Source organism: Excalfactoria chinensis, chromosome 1 (assembly GCF_039878825.1).
Source record: "Excalfactoria chinensis isolate bCotChi1 chromosome 1, bCotChi1.hap2, whole genome shotgun sequence".
Classification (NCBI taxonomy): Eukaryota; Metazoa; Chordata; class Aves; order Galliformes; family Phasianidae; genus Excalfactoria; species Excalfactoria chinensis.
The window spans coordinates 38,781,706-38,800,260 of record NC_092825.1 but is presented as its reverse complement, the minus strand read 5'-3'; the positions used below and the strand labels follow the sequence as shown (position 1 = coordinate 38,800,260).

The window sequence follows — 18,555 nt, the reverse complement described above, 5'->3', positions numbered from 1 at the left end:
ACCAATACTGCTATAATAGCACAGAAGGTTAGATAATGCATCCTGCAATCCAATTTGTGGTTCACATTAAGTTATAGACAACAATAACTAATTCCACATGAGACAGACCTTCTGTGGGAAGGAGGGGGTTAATCAGATCAGTGATGGAAATAGAGAGGTCTCTTTCTTTTAGTATAACAATCCCCCTGTACTAAGGCTATGTTGATCTGGTAAAACATTACTATACTGTGGCAGAGGAACATTAATGGAACGTACATCTGGTTCAGTTATTTCTATGAGGCAGTTTGTACACAAACCACAGAGCAATAAATATTTTATAATCACCATTATATTAAAAATGAATTTTAAATATATTTGCCCCATCGTTTTAACTGCTAACTTTGTCCAGCTCCATTTTCACTTAATAATAATAATAATAATAAAGAGGAAAAAAGGACAGCACAGTTGGGCTTATATTAGCCTTGTACAACCAATTGGACAGAAGATTGTCTACAGCAATGTTGATTAATGGCTCGGCTTTCAAGCTGGGTACAGCAAGTACAAAAGAATTAGGCCTCTGAATCTGCATAGTTTCCATAATCACAGGCTTGATCACAGTTCTCTATAGTGTATTCAGATTTCCCCTCCCATCCCTATACTTATGATGGTTTAATTTCTGCAAGTCTAACTGCTGACAGGTACAACCATTAGATACACATGATACATGAAAACTCAGTCAATCTGCATACCTGCTATGCAACTTACAGCAGAAACAACTCAAGGCCTAAAATGGTGAAAATCAAAACAAAATCTCAGCTTTCTTCAATAAGGAATGCTTTGTCCAGTACAGAGCCACTTCTTTTTATTTTAATTGCTCCCTTTCCAAACAACGTATTTACAACTGCAATAAACACATTTCCATCAAATTCTGTTGACTTAAGATAGCAAATCCTTTCTTATCAGAGTGCAATTAGAAAGTGAGTCAGACAGAATAAAACAGAACTAACCAAATCGAACTGCATTCAGACTGACAACTTTACCAGCCAGAGCCTGAGTATCACAGGCAGACAGGAATACAACAAAACTTGGCAAAGGGAAAAAGATCAGCAGCCAAGTTCTACTGAATAACCAGTACATCGATGACAGTGAAAAGAGCTGGAGAGTTTAATAAGTAGCTATGATATACACTTTTAAAAGTGCATTAAAAATATCTTTAAATAAAGGGTAATATTAATCTGCTCTGCTGGTGGTCCTTCTCTGCTGCTGCCTCATTCAAAAGCCCTGTCAGTCCATTCAAAATGCAATGGGATGTTGTCAAGGATTTGACATGGCGCATCAAGTGACACATCACTGACTCCTCATGATAACAGGTGTGAGCCTAGTAAACTGCTACTGGTCTTGTGTCAGAGCCACCATTTCACATTTATTTCACACTTCGACCAATAATAAGAACAAAATGAAAGAGCAAAATGAAAGAAAGAGGCATGCCACCCCCTGTGCTATCTCTACCACCTGCTGGAGCACTTTTAAGGCTGCTTTTACCAACTCATCTTCTCTAACCATCATGAAGGCATTCAGTGGTTTTACTGTTCCTTGTATGTAACTAATTGGGTCTCAGTTCCCCAGCAGTGTGTTCTCAAAAGGCTTACAGACAAAAGCCCAAGTCCATAACTACTCACTGCCTCAAATGTTTCATTCTGAGGTCCTCACTTCTGCCCTTCAACTTTCTTTCCAAAACTTCCAAGTACAGCTGTTTGCAGAGCAAGGAAAACTGGACACAGTGTCAGAACTGGATACTGACAGAGAATGGATACAGTGTTGATTCAGGTTTAAAATAATTCCTTAAGCCCTATCTGGGATATTTGTTTTGTTTTTAAGGGTTTTTTATTACCAGCATTTCCTCTAAGTTCCAGTTTGCAGCACAGTATATGAAACAGATGTGTCAGCTCAGCTGGACAGGGTTTAGATTAAGGTTAGGTAGATTGAAAGGGGTAGTTCCTTCCTGCCATTCCACAGATGCTGTGGCATGCCTTTTCTTCTGCTATCAGTTTCATATTGTTACTGTATACTTAGAACAGATTTAAGCCAACCACCTTTTGGAATTATTTTCCTCACTCCCTTGGCTCCATTCTACACTTTTCCCCTCCTATGTAAAAGACCATCACGTTTTTCTGGACTCCTCTTTGTGATATCTGACGTTTTTCTTTCTACAATTACCTTCCCACATTGAGAAAATGCAAAACACAAGTTCCAGACCAGGTAAATTACTTTGGTTCTTTCTATCTGTGCAGACATTCTGAAAAGCATTTCTGAAACACGACAGAGTTCTATTTGGCAGATTTGGTGGCGTCTGTGTTTTGTTTTGTTTTTTCCTTTGTTTCTTTTCTATTCTCATTATGAAATGCTCAAGCCAGTGGATAACTCAGGATTACTCATCTGTAGATGGCTACTGACACGCAAGTTGCAATGCAGGGATGTCTTATTAAGTAAACAATTGTAAGCAACAACATTAAAGAAAAAACAAATAAAACTCTTAATCCACAAGTTGGTTTTGTTTGCAGAAGGGGAAATTAATTTCTTAGTTCTTATCAGGGACAAGCTTTAGGGCCAAAGCAACAAGAAGAAGGTAACACCCACACAATTGATCAAAGAATGTGGAGCTGAAAACGGCAGCATATTCTGAGTTATTATTTGGATTGTTTTTATACAAACTTAAAAGATAAAAAAGGTTTGACTTTATCATTCTCTGCTCAAACACAAGAAATCAAACTAAAACCAAAGCTTTCAGCAGGAAAACCCAGCTCTCTTCTTATTAATCATTTCAAAAGTAACAAAGCATCATTTTAAAATATTCTCACTATTCATTTCAAACTTCTGTGAAAATAAACATTAAAAAGTCATTTGAAATCAACATGATAGCATCTAAATTGCCATAATGGTCAGGATTTGTCAAACACTGCTCAGATGCTACAATCAAAACCCACATTACCAAACTCCAATCACTTGCAGTGATCGTCATTTAAAAAATAAAATTGCACTTTCAATTCCTTTACTTCTCATTCAAGCCTTGGGAACAGGAAATTGCAATGGTTATGGTACAGTCCATGCAAAGATAGAGTACAAAAGAGTATACAGTTGAGTATTCAATGAGAAACACTTCTCATAAAATGTTATATCAATGAAGATATCCCTGGCATCCAAAGTCCTACAGGATGATATGTACTTATTAAAGCTTACGTAATTTGTGAACAACTTTTAAGTAAAACTTACAAAGGACAAAAGAAGCCTAACTGGAAGTACTTTATAACCAAGGCTCCCAACTGAACCTCTCAGCACTGCAAATGATTGAACAAAGGCTGCCTTAACACTGACATAAAAACTAATCAGCAAAATTCAGATTGAATAGAATTTTAAGGAAAATATAGCCTAATAAGTCAGTGAAATGTATTTTTGGCACATCAAGCAAAATATTTATATTTTTTCATTTTTTATTATTTATATTCTTATTTTTGTTTAAGGTGATCTTCCCCCATAAGACTTCTTCCATCTAGAATCTAAACTTCTTAAAGGTTAGTAACCTACAAAGTACAGAATTATTATTTTTTATTGCTAGAGATGGAGAAAAAAAAACTTTAGGCATTGACACTACTTTGTTGTCCAAGCCAAGAAGTTTCATGTAAGAGGAGAATACAGATGTCCAAACTCAGAATCACATAACCTAGAAAGATGGGTCTTCCATTGACACTGTAGGATTTGGAAACTTGGACTTCACTTACGCCACCAAAGTCTCTGCTGGACCAGTTTTTACCCCAGTATCAATGGAGGAAACAGAGAAAAAGGGAATAAAAGGTCTTCCTCATCAAAGTTCATAAAAATGTCTGTAAAGGTTTAAGGTTTGAGCAGTGAGCATTCTATGATACAGAACTTACTAGTTCAATTATTGTAATTTGGTCTTTGAAGACAGGCTGCAATGAGGACAGACTCTGAGGAACACTAATTTAGATTTGGTATGAAGTTACACACAAGTCATTCAGAATTTCATTTGTGTAGTATGAATGTTTTTAAGAGTATATTTATCTAAGATAGTTTAACATTTGAATAGCAAACTGAACTCCTCAAAGTACTTCACAGTATCTTTTCCCATATATTTGAGAATAAAATTTGCTGTTAAAGATGCTTTAAAAAAACAAATAAACAAACAAAAACTATTAGTTTACTGTTTGTTTCTGCTCAGCATTAGGAGCACAGTTTAGAATACAGTAGTTGGCCACTGGCATTCAAAAGAGGTCTTATATTCAAACATAAGAAATTATTCTGTTCCTTAAATGGCCATTTATGTCAGAAAAAATGTATGATGGCTAAGTCAACATGCTACGAGCGTTTACCAAGCAACTACAATAAACAACTTGTTTTTTATGACTCTATTTTCATTGTATATTACTTGCAGAATACATTCTATACAAGCTAAGATAATAACTTTACCAAAAACTAGAATTTATTTTAGATTAATTTATGCGAGAAGTCAGATTTTAAGATCAATGTGATTGAAACAGACTGCAAAGTCTTATTTTATTCCTGTACTTAGTTATGTCTCACTAAAACATGAGACAACAGATGTCCCCATGAAGCACTTTCCTTTTGTTAAGTCAGCATTTTTCTGAAGGAAAATCAATCCACTGAAATAAAAAGTTACGTATATTCAGCATGATCATTTGTACGGCAACTAATGTAATCAAGTCTTGATTTCAGCTAGAGTATACCGGTGCCACTAAAATACACCGACTCTGGGGAGAGGATAGACAGGGGCTCTGGGTGGGCTATTTATGAGTATTTTATGCTTATTTCACTTGCTTTCTTGTGGGCTAGAAGTTAAAAAATGAGAAATACTTTGTCTGGTAAGGCAATAAAAAAATTTGCTTCACAGCTCCTGCAATGGGGAGAAAAAAATACATGCCAAAGACATGCTGCCAGGTTCTGAGAATCTCTGTTAAACTAGAACAATGAAAAGCTCTATCTTTGCATCAGGGAGCCCGCAGACGGAATAAGCTGCTGCTCTTGCCTGCCTGACCAAACTAAGCTAAGTTATCAAGATACAAGAGGATAAGAACATGAATGGATTCTTTGCAAAATTCAGCCATACATTCATCCCCTGACAGTAAACAGAGTGAGGAGAGAGCTCCTGGAAGCCAATAAAATAATAAAAGAAATACATCCCCAGCGTCAAGAAATAGCAATGGGTAATAGCACACTGTTCAAACAAAACATAAAAACTCCTTACTAAACTGAATTAAAAATACTTTCAGTATTAGACATCTGTGCTTATTTTTCAGAGTTGAGAATTATTCTGTGCTCGAAAAATCATTTAACACCTGATTAACAGAGACTGTTTTTTTTTACAGCTTATGGGAAAGAAAAGGGAGACTCACCTTGTATAAAGCAGGAATGATCTGATGCATTTTCAGCCGATGAAATACAAAGATATCGTACACTGCTGAAATTGCCAGAACAGTCACTCCTTGCTCCTTCCACAGCATGCTGCATCCAGCACACACTCCCGCTCCCAAGATCCAGCCCCAAGTTCTAGCTGAAGAACTTCTTGTAGAGCAATGCTTCACGTAACACATCAGAGAAAGCAAAAAGAAGAGGCAGGCTCCAATGTCTGCCCTCCCCACTATCCCTGCTACAGCTTCGGTGTGGATCGGATGAGATGCAAACAGCAAACCAGCTATCAAGGTCCAGTACCCATCCCCGAAGAGGATCCTGGAGAAGTTTGTGAAAAGGCCTGTGACTGCAGCATGCAACAGGATGTTTACGAGGTGGTAACCCCATGGGTCCATCCCTCCGATGGCATGGTTGATGCGGAAGGAGAGGGTGCAGAGAGGTCTGTATGACTTGTGGCTCCCACTGTGAGTGAGAAGTGTTCCCCAGAAGTCATTGTAGAATATATGGGTCCACGGTGTCTCTGGCAGAAGGTCCTGGTTTGTCTTGATAGCTCGACTACAAAAGACAAGTAAAAACTTCATTTCAATAGAAGCAAAAGAATACAAATGAAGGGCTGTGAAAACATAATCACACCGCTACAACAAGAAAGAATGGCACCGTTTTGATATTGCTTTAATCCAAGTTTTTAATTTCTACAGGAGGTGTTAGAGAAGTCCACATCTATTGACTTTTCACTAAAGCAAAATTTCCATATAAATTGGCTTTTAAAACATTAGAAACAGATGTTATGCTGCTTCCATTAAATTAAAACACTTTTCAGTGGCATTCATCTGAGTCTAACCCAGGAGTAATTGCTTAAGATTTGATGAGTTATAATTAAAATGTAAAAGAAATATGAAAATCTGACAAACAGCATTGTTGAAACAACTGATCCTCCAGTAACTCAGAACTAAAACCCCAACTGGCCTTTTATACTGAAATTTTAATTTGGATGTTGGAATGAATCTCACTGACATGGATGAACAATAAACAGAAGTTGGTAGCAGCATGCAAATTTCTGTTGTGTTATGGGCACTCCCACAACTTTCTCATACATATTTTGACTGACAACAATTTTCAGTTAACACCTTGCTGAAAGCAAGCAGCAGAGTATTGTTTTACAGGAGATTACACCTCTTTATATTTCTTATACTTACAATTGAGAAAAAAGACATTTTTAATGTTGTATCAGCTCATGAATTCCAGCCTGTGTCAGCTTGATTGGGGGGGAAAAAAACAAAATGCAGTTTTCAGCATTTTTATTTCCAACCACCCTGGCAAGGACCAATGCCAGCCATTAGCAGTCTCCACATCTAATTCAATACTGTAAAAATCTGTCCCCTATGTTTTTACAAATCCAATCATTTGCATTTCAAATTTATGCTGTAGGAGAAGGTGTGAGGCCTGTTTAGTTCAAAAAGACGACAGGAATTTAATTAATTACTTGTCTTCATAACAAAAGTTAAATTTAAGCAATTCTTTAAAAGTGCTTTGTTGTTACTATTGAGCTTAACTCATTTAGCATTCCTTTTATCAGGGTAATTGAGAATCAGGGCAGCTCATAACTCTACTATTAAAAAATACTAAAAAAGAGAGATTATTTATCACTACCTTTTACTGATTCCCTCTTCCTGCCTCTCAAAAAAAGGGAAAAAAAAAAATAGTATTTCTGTAATTAATCACGTTTCAGTTTAGTTGAGAAAGCAAAAAATGGTGTGAAATTCAGGCCAACATCGGAAATGCACCCGTCAAACACATTCACCCAGGTTCACATTCTCATCCCCCAATGAAACAAGAACCTTGCAATCTGCATCCAAATCCCAGTTTTTATGCTATTCATTTCAGGAATGTTGTCTTGTTTGTTATAGAAAAATACTCAGACACTGATATACTATGCCACGGAATCTCCATACAAATACCCTAAATGACATGCAGCTCAAGGTTTCCATTGTCAACCGCACACTGCTGTAATGCTTTCAGACACGCTTCCTATCCACATGCCCTTTTGTCTCAGTGCACACGGAGGTCACAAAGAGGTCAGCTTAAATCCTATAAAGATCTGATGATGCCTTCTAGAATGCTTGAAAATTTTCATTTTGACTTCTGCTTATGCAGTGGATCAGGTTGCTTCTATTTGTTTTCTCAGCCCCACACACATTTTTCTCATTTTAGTCCAGCCATAAAAGAACACTGGAAGAAAACAAGATCTTTGTTTTCACATTATTTATCTTGTCCTTTGGAGGAGTCTTTTCCTGAAATCTAAGTCCTCTGTTTGTGATTTCAGTTTGTAGTAGCACTCTCAGAGTCATAAAAGAAAAAAAAAAAAACAGGAATTCAGTAAAAGTAAAGCAGGTGTTAGGCTAGAAATAGCCCTGTCTGTAAGAAAGGCACAGTATCTAAGATTTTAGGCTTCTCAACAGTGAGCAGAGCTAAGAATGGCTATCAGATGTCAGGATTTAGAGCTGAAACCTTGAATTCAAATAGCAATTTTTTTCTCAGGGAAACAGTAAGGAATTAAGCCGCAAGAACACTGCTACTGTAACTGCCTTCCCCGAGGCTAAGCACTCTGATGTAAAAAGAGTAGATGGCACACAGGTCACTCCCATTAAATTGTTGGGTTTTACTCTATCTTTTGCAAATGTGCCTCCTTCCAATACCTGAAGCCATGCAACCGCTTCTAAAAAAATAATTGCACACAGCTATTAGACACATCTATATACATGAATATACAGGCACGCAAGTCTAAAGCTACTAGCACACATCCCAAACAACTCCATGCTGCATTCAGTAAGAAAAAGGACCAACTTGGTCCCCCCAGGTGAACAGCTGCTGTACCAGTCCTTCCCACAAAATGTGCATCTTCTTACTGGGTTATAAGTTATAAAGAAACATATTGTACATTCAGATGGCATGAATTCAGTCAAATTTCATTTACAGTCTCAGCAACAAACTTGACACAAGCCTGATCCTTTCCTACTGAGCCCTATTCATATTAAAAATCCATCAGCCACAAGCCCTGTAGGTACAGTATTGATCATATTGTATTTAGCTATAAAATTCAGCAGACAATTGTGAAATTCCAGGTGATAAGTTTTTTTTTTTTTTGCCAAGGGTTTGAATGTAACAACTACAGAAGTCTGGTTAATGCTTTGGGACACTGGAACTCAGGTGGCCAAGAGGGCCAATGGCATCCTGGCTTGTATCAGGAATGGTGTGGTGAGCAGGACTAAGGAAGTCATCCTGCCCCTGTACTCAGCATTGGTGAGGCCTCACCTCGAGTACTGTGTCCAGTTTTGGGCACCTCAGCACAAGAAGGACATGGAGGTACTGGAGCAGGTCCAGAGAAGGGCAATGAGGCTCATTAAGGGCTTGGAGAATCAGCCCTACGAGGAGAGACTAAGGAAGCTGGGGCTGTTTAGTCTGAGGAAGAGGAGGCTGAGGGGAGACCTTATTGCCGTCTTCCAGTACCTGAAAGGTTCTTACAGTGAGAGTGGGGCAGGTCTCTTCTCACTAGTGACATGTGACAGGACGAGGGGAAATGGCCTCAAGTTGTGCCAGGGCAAGTTTAGGTTGGATATTAGAAAGAACTTCTTTACAGAAAGGGTGGTTAGGTACTGGAATGGGCTCCCCAAGGAGGTGGTTGAATCGCCATCCCTGGATGTGTTTAAGAGCCGTTTGGATGTGGTACTCAGGGATATGATTTAGCAGAGGTTTGTTGTTGTGGTGTTGTTTCGTGGTTGTTTTTTTAAGAGATAGGCTACTGGTTAGGCTGCGGTTGGACTTGATGATCTTCAAGGTCTTTTCCAACCTGAGTAATTCTATGATTCTATGATTCTATGAAACTAGACTTCCTTTAGCAAAGAAGCATGTCTCGCATAGGCTGCTAGTTAAGCTTCAACTGCCACCCTGTTTCACCTTTTACACTGTAATAAAAACTACACCTGGACAGCACAAGAGGGTGCAGAAGTATGAACATCCAAGGTTAGGCAGCTCTGTGCCATTTTGCTCTTAGAAGAATAAAAGGCCTCCAGCTCCCACAGCCCAGTTACAGGCTCCCCATGCCAAACACTCTCACAGGCCCACGGCCTGGCCTGAACCTGGCTGACAAGACCTCATCTTTAATTACTAAAGTAACAAGCTATTACTTCCACTCCAGTATTGATGCTTAGACAGTGATTTCAACAGCAATTTTAAAAGCAGTTCCTCTTGACGGCCTGACAGGCAGTGCTGACATGTCCTTTATAATACCTCTGCGCTCACGGTGACTGGGGCTCTCTGCAGATAGAAAATGTTATTAACTGCTGTCTCCAGGAAAGACTCTGGGATAAAGGAAAGTACAAAACGTCTTTTTAGCCTTGTCTTCTCCTTCTCCTTCACTCACAGTTTACTTCCAGTTTACATCCCGCAGATTAGTCCAATCTTGCTAATGGGCATAACAAGAGAAACTCACCAACTGCACTCATCACTCTTAAAAAGAGCTGTAAACTCTGCTCTTGCTAAAAGGCAGTGGGTCACAAGGGAAAGTCATTTTTCAAAGCTCCAACGCGACTGGCATTTTTACTTTCAAGCGGCTTCAGATAAGGCTTGCAGACTCAGTCAGGGAACTCGCTTTCGTCAATTTTTAATGCCTGCCCATTTCACGCATCCCGGGAGAGTGAGATATCTCATTCAGAGTACAACAAATGGATCAGTTTGAGAGCAGAAGAAGGAAGAATCATAGCCAGCTATCAATACGTTAAAAACGGAAGTCTGAAGATAGACAAAAGCTACACAGGCAAATAATTTGCTTATCTACTCAAAAGATTCCTTCTGTCTCCTGCCGATTTGCTGCGTGGGTCAGTACACACCTTCAGCACAATTCAAGTAAGATTTTTTTTTCATCAGACTCAAATAACAGCAGAGACCAAGCAGTTCACACATACACATATATATGCATACACACAAAAAAGCCCAGATGTTTTTAAAATTAACAGCTCTATATGTCCTGAACTTCTGCACTAGTGCTAAACTGATCCAGGTGTTAACACCAGGGTAAAAAAACAGATGCAACATTCTAAAGTGATTTAACGCATTAAGCCATATGTCCAGCTTCAATATTGCTAATGGTCCCCATATGCTGAAAACGAACATCAGCATTTGAAGTACAGAACATATTTTTAAGAAAAAGGAGAACTCCCAAATGTGCACAAAGGAAGCTATTGCCCAGTCTTCTCTCACATATAATAGATAGGTAGTGATGGACTGGCAAGTCTCTATTTAGACATTCTTCCTTGGTTTCCCTCAACATCATTTTAGAATATTTTTCATTTACTCCATTTTCATAAATAGTAATGTAAAAGTACCCTATAGCATTTATACAGTAGATCTCAACAAGTCACACCAAGGAGGCTTAGAAAATTCCACATTACCTGTAGAGACAATAAGCTTGAAAACACAGCCAGATCCTCCTTTTCAGAGTACAAGCAGCTTCACATCCCCTGAATATACAGCAGCTGTGTCTGCCCCTCCAAAATACTTACAGGCAATCTGTTCAGCAGGCATGATGCTGCCAATATCAAGCTAACAGAGGTTGTCATACCTTGGACAATTTTCATACTTGCCCAAAGACTATATACATGCAGTCTATATTGATAACTCAAAAAAATATCAGAAAGTACTATCTAGTCCATAGAGATACCTTAAGAGTAGTAAGCATTAAGTATGTGAAAGCTCATTCATCTAAATGTTTAATTACAAACTCAAGGGAACTATTTACCATTCTTGAATATTTCTGGCAGCAATTATATCTTTCATGTTCCATATTAAAGTTCATTCCTTCTTCAACAGTTGTGAAAGTGGAATTTATCTACAATATCAGCAGGCTATAAAATTTTACCCATTCCAGTTTTCAAAAATAGGTACCTATATTGTATATTGAGTAGGGACACCTGCAGGAGACCAAATCCTATGCATCCTCTGGGTTTCAGGTTGCAGCTTTTAGTTTCTCTGAAGAACAGATTTTCTTAGGTGAATCTCTAAGGAAAAGACAATAAGTCAGCTGTTTTCAGATGGGAAATACTAAGTAACAACTAGCTAAGCTATATACTGGATCCATAGTTGCTGGCTCTGAGAACAGGACTACATGTATTAAAGAGGCTACATAAGAACACCTACATTCAAATCATATTTTACACTAATTAAATGAAAACTTAACATCACAAAAGGGAAATGTAGTGCCAGTAAACTAGTCCCTAGCTAACTTCTGTCAATCCTTTTCTAACTGTAGAAATACCGGAATGCATCAAATTCAGAGCTCATGCATGGAAGACAATATTCCCATCTTGGCAACTGCTAGTGAAAGCTATTATCTATGCAGTTAGGAACAAAGAATATACATGTAAGTATTAATATTATTTACAGATTGTGGACTATTGCTGTTCCTTAATATTAATATCATAGCCAACCTAAGCTGTACACCAGAACAAACATGAACTACATGTAACAGGACCATAAGCAGTGTTTTTCTCATAAAACAATTTCAGTGATACTTTCCTGAGTTAGACATAAGCAGAATGGAAAGATGCATGAGACAATGATATTATACACTCATGCCATTATGATTGCCATAAAAAAAAAAAAAAAACAAAAAAAAAAAACAGAAGCACATGGAAAAAAATCAGCAACAACAACAACAAAAGCCACAACAAAATTCAAACAACAAAATCAAAAGGGTCATTGTAGCACAGTAGGTAAATATATTGTATCAAAGTATATAGACTTCTCAATAATTATCTAAACTGTATAATATCTTTTAAAGACATTGATCTGCTCTGGCTGCAGCCTTCTAGACTTCTCTAACTTAGCAAATGAAAATGCAGTGTTATTCTGAAGAATGGAAAGCATCCTAAACAGGTGGTGATAGCTACACAGACTACTAACTGCTGTCAAACACTGCTTTACCCATACTAAGGCATGCTGCAAGCATTGATTTTCTTATTGACTAAAAGGGCTTTGAAAACTTTAAGCAACTAAAGGTTCAAAACATTTTGGTTGAGGTTGAGATGGCCTGAAAAATCTTTTTCTCCAGGATCATAAATCTTTCAAAAACTAACCATCAAAGCTTCAGTGGAGAATGTACCTTTCTCCATCCTATAACCTTTCACTTCTAAGTGCATCCTCATGCTGGAAGAATCTGGCCTTAATATTAACCCTAAGTGCAGCTCACTCTTTCTCAGTTCAGTTTTTTTCCAGATATAACAAATAGAAGACTACATTAAATATGAAACCCTAATATCAACCAGCTGGTGTAGAACTAGCTATTATTCAGACACATGCAAAAAACAAGCTGCATGGAAGCAAGAGAAGTAATTAATACGTTCTGCTGCTGAACAATGGGATACCATGAGATTCCTCTCAGGAGGTAGCAGATATGCACACAGACAGAAGAGAGGCACTGTCATTGTGTCTGCTCTCTGAGTTTGTTCACTAAAACAGCAGGTATATGAAGAAATATTTATTGGAAAAAAAAAAAAAAAAGGCATAAATTACTAAACCAGAAAATGCTTTGTTTTTCTCACATCTGTTTCATAAGATAGCATCTCTCCTAACTACAATATGCAACAAAAAAATGCTAATTCTGTTTCTCTAAGACTTCACTAAGACTAAGATATTCAGTATTTACTTGACAACATATTCTCTCAATTACACAAGCAATGCTATTCTTTACAAATATTATTCAGCACCAAACTACTGCCTGGCAATAGCTCATTATTTCTTTGTTTTACACAAGCACATGAATGCAGAGACACATACGCACATACATACATCTACCTGTGAAAATATAATTCCAAGCTTCTGAAGCATGGACAGAATTTATAATTGGAACCTCTGCTGCCCTTTCAAATCTATTTTAGATGATAAAAGCAGGCCCAGCAGGCCTTGTTAGATTTACTGTTGCACGGTGGAACATGGCACTAGCCTATTTCTTTTTCCTACTTGCTTTTGAAAAAAATAATTTTTGCCATTTCACCATACAGCTACTCACAACAGTACAATTATCTCTAAGGAATAGGATAGTTATTTTATGGCTTGAGAAAAGAGCAGTTACACTGGAAACGTTGAGACTCAGCTACTTTAACACAACAGACATTAAACTACTTTTTCTGACAAGTCATGTACTGAATATACATAACACCTTTTCAAAACATGTACATTTTAAGCCATTACAAGGAAAATGAGGCACACCTCCTGTACCATTACAGAAGAGCATATCAGTTATACACCAGTCTCATAACACCTCCCTTGTTCTTTTCAGTACATGGCAAACTATATTGAAGAAACAAGGCTCAGTAATTTAACACTTAATAAATCACATCTTTCTCAATTCAAATGTATTTATTTCATAGAATCTTAGAATGGCCTGGGTTGAAAAGGACCGTAATGATCATCTAGTTTCAACCCCCTGCCATATGCAGAGCCACCAACCAGTAGATCAGGCTGCCCAGAGCCACATCCAGCCTGGCCTTGAATGCCTCCAGGGTTGGGGCATCCGTGACCACCCTGGGCAATCAGAGCCAGTGCATCACCGCCCTTTGTGTGAAAAACTTTCTCCTAATCTCCAACCTAAACCTCCTGTCTCAGTTTAAAACCATTCCCCCTTGTCCTATCACTATCCACCCTCGTAAATAGCCATTTCCCCTCCTGTTTAAATGCTCCCTTGAAGTACTGGAAAACTGCAATGAGGTCTCCCTGGAGTCTTCTCTAAGCTAAACAAGCCACAAGCCCAGTTCCCTCAACCTTTCCTCATAGGAGAGGTGCTCCAGCCCTCTGATCATCATGTTATTTACAAAGCCTTTTCAGAAAGTTCAGGGAAACTGTATGTAATTATGCCTAAGCACACATTTCTGCACTCTGAACTTAGATCTTGAAAGAGCCTTTAGTCAGCTGACTTATTTTTAGGGAAGTATTGAAAAGAGTAGCCAGGAACACAGACACACATAACTACAGAAGTACTAAGTAGAGAAGATACTTCTGAGCCACGACACAATTTACATACACTGTCTTTTTAAACTTATATATATATAAGTGGGTGGGTAGGGAATAAAGAGAACTATCAAGTGATTGTGGTGATAGCACTATTTATAGCAATATACTAAATAATATTAGGACGTCAAAGGGGTCTTCCCTGGGGATTAAATATCTAAGTTATTCTGTCAGCTCCGAAGTCCAGCCACACAGAAGAATCAAAGTTGACACACTGCCTTTTCAGTGAAACAGAGGACAAAAAAAAGAGAAACACCAACAAACACACACAATAAATAAATAAATAAATAACAGCAAAATATATTAACATATACTTAAGATAAAACCCCAGGTTTACATTTCTCTGTAATAACAGTTTACTCACCAGCGAATCAACCAAAACAGATGATATGGAGGCTAAAAAAAAGACATATTTATGATGTACGTAGTTGAACTTGGCCTTTAGGCCTTGCCACAGAAGGCATGTCAGACAAACTCCTAGAAGCCTTTTTGTAATTTATTTTTAAAGCAGAATAAAATGGAACTCACTACAGCTAAGTCAAAACCAGGTATCACGAGAAAAATATATATATATATCTACTCAATAGAAAATAATCCAGATCTGTGAGATGACAATTTGAAAGGTGTTGATCTGGCTAAAAAAAGGATAAAATGAGTATTATTGACTCTTTCCATTTTTGCATCTCAATGGCTCATCCAGAGGCAGGACTCATTTGAATAAAACAAATTTTGTGGCACACCACAGCAATTGTGAAAGACTAGAAATAGAAGTTCATAGCAATATGTAAAATAAATTTTATTTTCTCTTATTTCTTGTTAAGAGCATCCAAGCAGTAGATAACAGTTTGAGATTGACATAAAAGGACTAATCACAGTTATTTGGTTCAAGAAAATACAGACTTTATAGTCACCATTACATGCTAGTCTGCACTAAGCATACTCCTGAGGATTTTACTGGATGCTGTCAAAGATTGAGCTAAAAAAAGCCAGGAAATGGCAAATTAGTTGAATTATGTTATCAGAACACACAGGATAAAATTCTGATTTCTGTTATATTAGCGTTAATCCACATTAGCATTGGAATAACCTCCAATTTGTGTCACTATATGGTTCTATAATCAACTGCAATTGGCATAAGCTTTTATAGTCTTTCAGTAGACTTTTTAGATTCCCAAGCATAAAAACAAAGCAACCAGACATCATTCCTTCTTATGCTTTAGAGCAGCTGTTGAGAGTCAGGTAGTAAGTAGTAATGATTTCAGAGAGCAATTCAGGGAAACTGAAGCCATTACTAGATACTAGAACTGAGTACAAGATCAACCTTCCTGTCCAGACCATTGCAGCAAAACGAAGCTAAGCTGAACTATAAAAAGAAAATCAGCATAAAACAGAAGCAGTCTACCCAGCCCTAGACTAGCAAATCCAATCACACTTCTCTCCACTTGTGGTTTGTGTGTCCATTTTAAGTGCTGAGCCATTTTTAAAACTGAGACAGTAGTTAAGCATTAGGCTCAACTTCCTACTAAAACATTTAAGTCTGAGCACCCCAGACAGCAGCACAACAGAGAACTACATTTTTTCCTGGTAGCTTAGGAATGAATGCCGCAAAAGGTTACGGCATTTCATAACTGGTCTTTTTGACAATGACAGCTCTAAGTTCTGCCTAAAGAGACCTACAGAGAAAAGTCAACAGAAGAGAACATAATGCATAAAAATTACTGAGAGCTTTAAAAAAGCAACAACAAAACAGTTTGCTTCTTTCAGCAGTCCATATCAAACACAGAAACGGTTTGTAGGAGAAATGATTCATGTGCAGTATTTTGGTAACACAGAAATCGAGTCCTCTCTTAAATTCTGTCACTATTAATGGACAGTTATAATTTTGCCTTCAGTATTTAAACAAGCAGGACTGGTTGAGATCAGAGTAAGAAGAAACTTCAGACAAGGAAAAAAAGTCTTGGATAGATTATGAGAGACATGCAACAGAGTAGAGTGGAAGAGATCCAAAGGAATCAGAGAACAGATGCCTAGGGAGACTGGTCAACATTTTCAGACTGCAAAGAAAAAATAAATAAATAAAATAAAATAAAATAAAATAAAATAAAATAAAATAAAATAAAATAAAATAAAATAAAATAAAATAAAATAAAATAAAATAAAATAAAATAAATGGTGAGTAGTGTAGTAGGGCATTTGTTGATAAGGCTACTATATTCTCTTCAGCTTCTCAAAGAAGGATGGAAAATATAGAAAATTCACCTTGGAGAGAAACTTCAACTTCACATGATTGTGTTTGAGCAGAGTTGGTTTCCTACAAGGAATCTACATGTGTTTATTATCCAGATCATTAAAGAAATAGTATTGTAATGTCTCTCCCCACCCCCAAAAAGAAATCCCTTTTGGATCCTTACATAAACTACAGTGCATATCTACCACCTGCAAAGGAAAGAACCTGGGATGGTTGCCACTTTAGGAGTCAAGATCCCTCTTTGTTGTCTCCCATGGCTTAAGAAGCTGCTGAAAGTTTAATGAAGAAAATTATAGCTGTCCAGAGCTTATAAAATAGCAGGATGCATTTATTTCTGCATAATAAAACCAATCTAGAGTAACGTAAGTTATAAGCAGTTTCTGTTCTACAAGATTTGCTTCTTTTTCTGGGGATCTACATTCCATCTTGCTACAAAGTTATCCGGCATTAGTGGCGAATTTAGTGGTGAGGCTGGTCTGTTTTCAGTAGTACGTGGGGACAGGACTAGGGGTAATGGGCTGAAACTTCAGCATAGGAAGTTCCGCACGAATGTGCGCAAGAACTTCTTTACAGTGAGGGTGACGGAGCACTGGAACAGGCTGCTCAGGGAGGTGGTGGAGTCTCCTTCTCTGAAGATATTCAAGACCCGCCTGGACGCCTACCTGTGTGACGTGGTGTAGGGAGCCTGCTTTGGCAGGGGGGTTGGACTCAATGATCTCTAGAGGTCCCTTCCAACCCCTACAATTCTGTGATTCTGTGAATTCAAGATTTGTTTCTCTTCACAGGAAATTATTTGTTAGGAATAACATAATGCTGTGTACATATCACAAATATACTAGATTCCTAACATACTGAGAAATTAATTATTATATGGTCAATAAATACAGCTATCCAATGCACTTGTCCCATCCACTAAGGCAATGTAGCACTTAAGGCCTGCTCAGTTTTCAGTGAAGGCTGTTATGTTATCCTGATGAATTTTAAAGGAATTCTGAAGTAGTAAGACACTGCTACCTTAATCTTTTAGACAACTTTACCCAAAGGTTGCATGCAATAAGACACTCATATCTCACACAAATCATCTTTATCAACCCTACTAGTTCTTTCTCAGTTCAACTGTAGAATAAAAGCTTGCAGACATCACTGAGAGACAGAAGAAGATCTTCACTAGAGGTGCTGGGGGCCCATGGGAAACCCAAGAAGCCACCCTCACATTTCCAGGTGTGCTACAGGTTTGCCATCTCACCATTGAGAACCAAGCATAATAGGAAGCTACAGCAGTGCTAACTATGAAGATCTTTTCATGTGAAGGCACTCAACTTGAATCCCAAACTTACAGTGAATGGTCAGCCATCAAGTACTGAGAAAGATAAAATCATATTTCTACAAACATAAGCTCCTGTTATTTTAATATCTCAGGCCATTGTTGCAAGCCAACAAAACAGATGAAAGTTTTAAATTAAAGGTCAATTCTGCGGGTTGATACTCTGCAATTTTATGTATAAATCAAGCCAGGTGACTTATTTCCAATAGCTATGAAAATAATAAAACTGGTTTCAATGACCCCAGAGATATATATGCTTATTTGCGGTTGTGGCCCCAGGCAACCCTGAAATCAGCAATTCCATTCAGTCAGAAGCATGGCACACAGCCAAGCTCCTGTAAGAGTTAAAGGTCCTGCATATACTTTCTTTGTGTGTTTATTTGAATAGAATGGTGACTTTGGATTTTGGGCCACCCATCACTTATAGACCTCCCAGTATACTTAGAGGAACTGTTTGACCAAATCTTAATACCAGTCAGCTCTGGTTTACTAGCTCTTTAAA

General features: G+C 37.7%; 1 protein-coding gene across 2 annotated transcripts in view; it reads right to left on the bottom strand.

Moving 5' to 3' along the window:
• TMTC2 (transmembrane O-mannosyltransferase targeting cadherins 2) overlaps positions 1-18,555 on the bottom strand; it is a 243,499-nt gene that overhangs the window by 135,525 nt on the left and 89,419 nt on the right. For both annotated transcript variants that reach the window (XM_072335783.1, XM_072335789.1), the window contains exon 2: positions 5,406-5,976. In XM_072335783.1, coding sequence (XP_072191884.1) covers positions 5,406-5,976 — 571 coding nt within the window. The remainder of the gene's footprint in view (positions 1-5,405; positions 5,977-18,555) is intronic.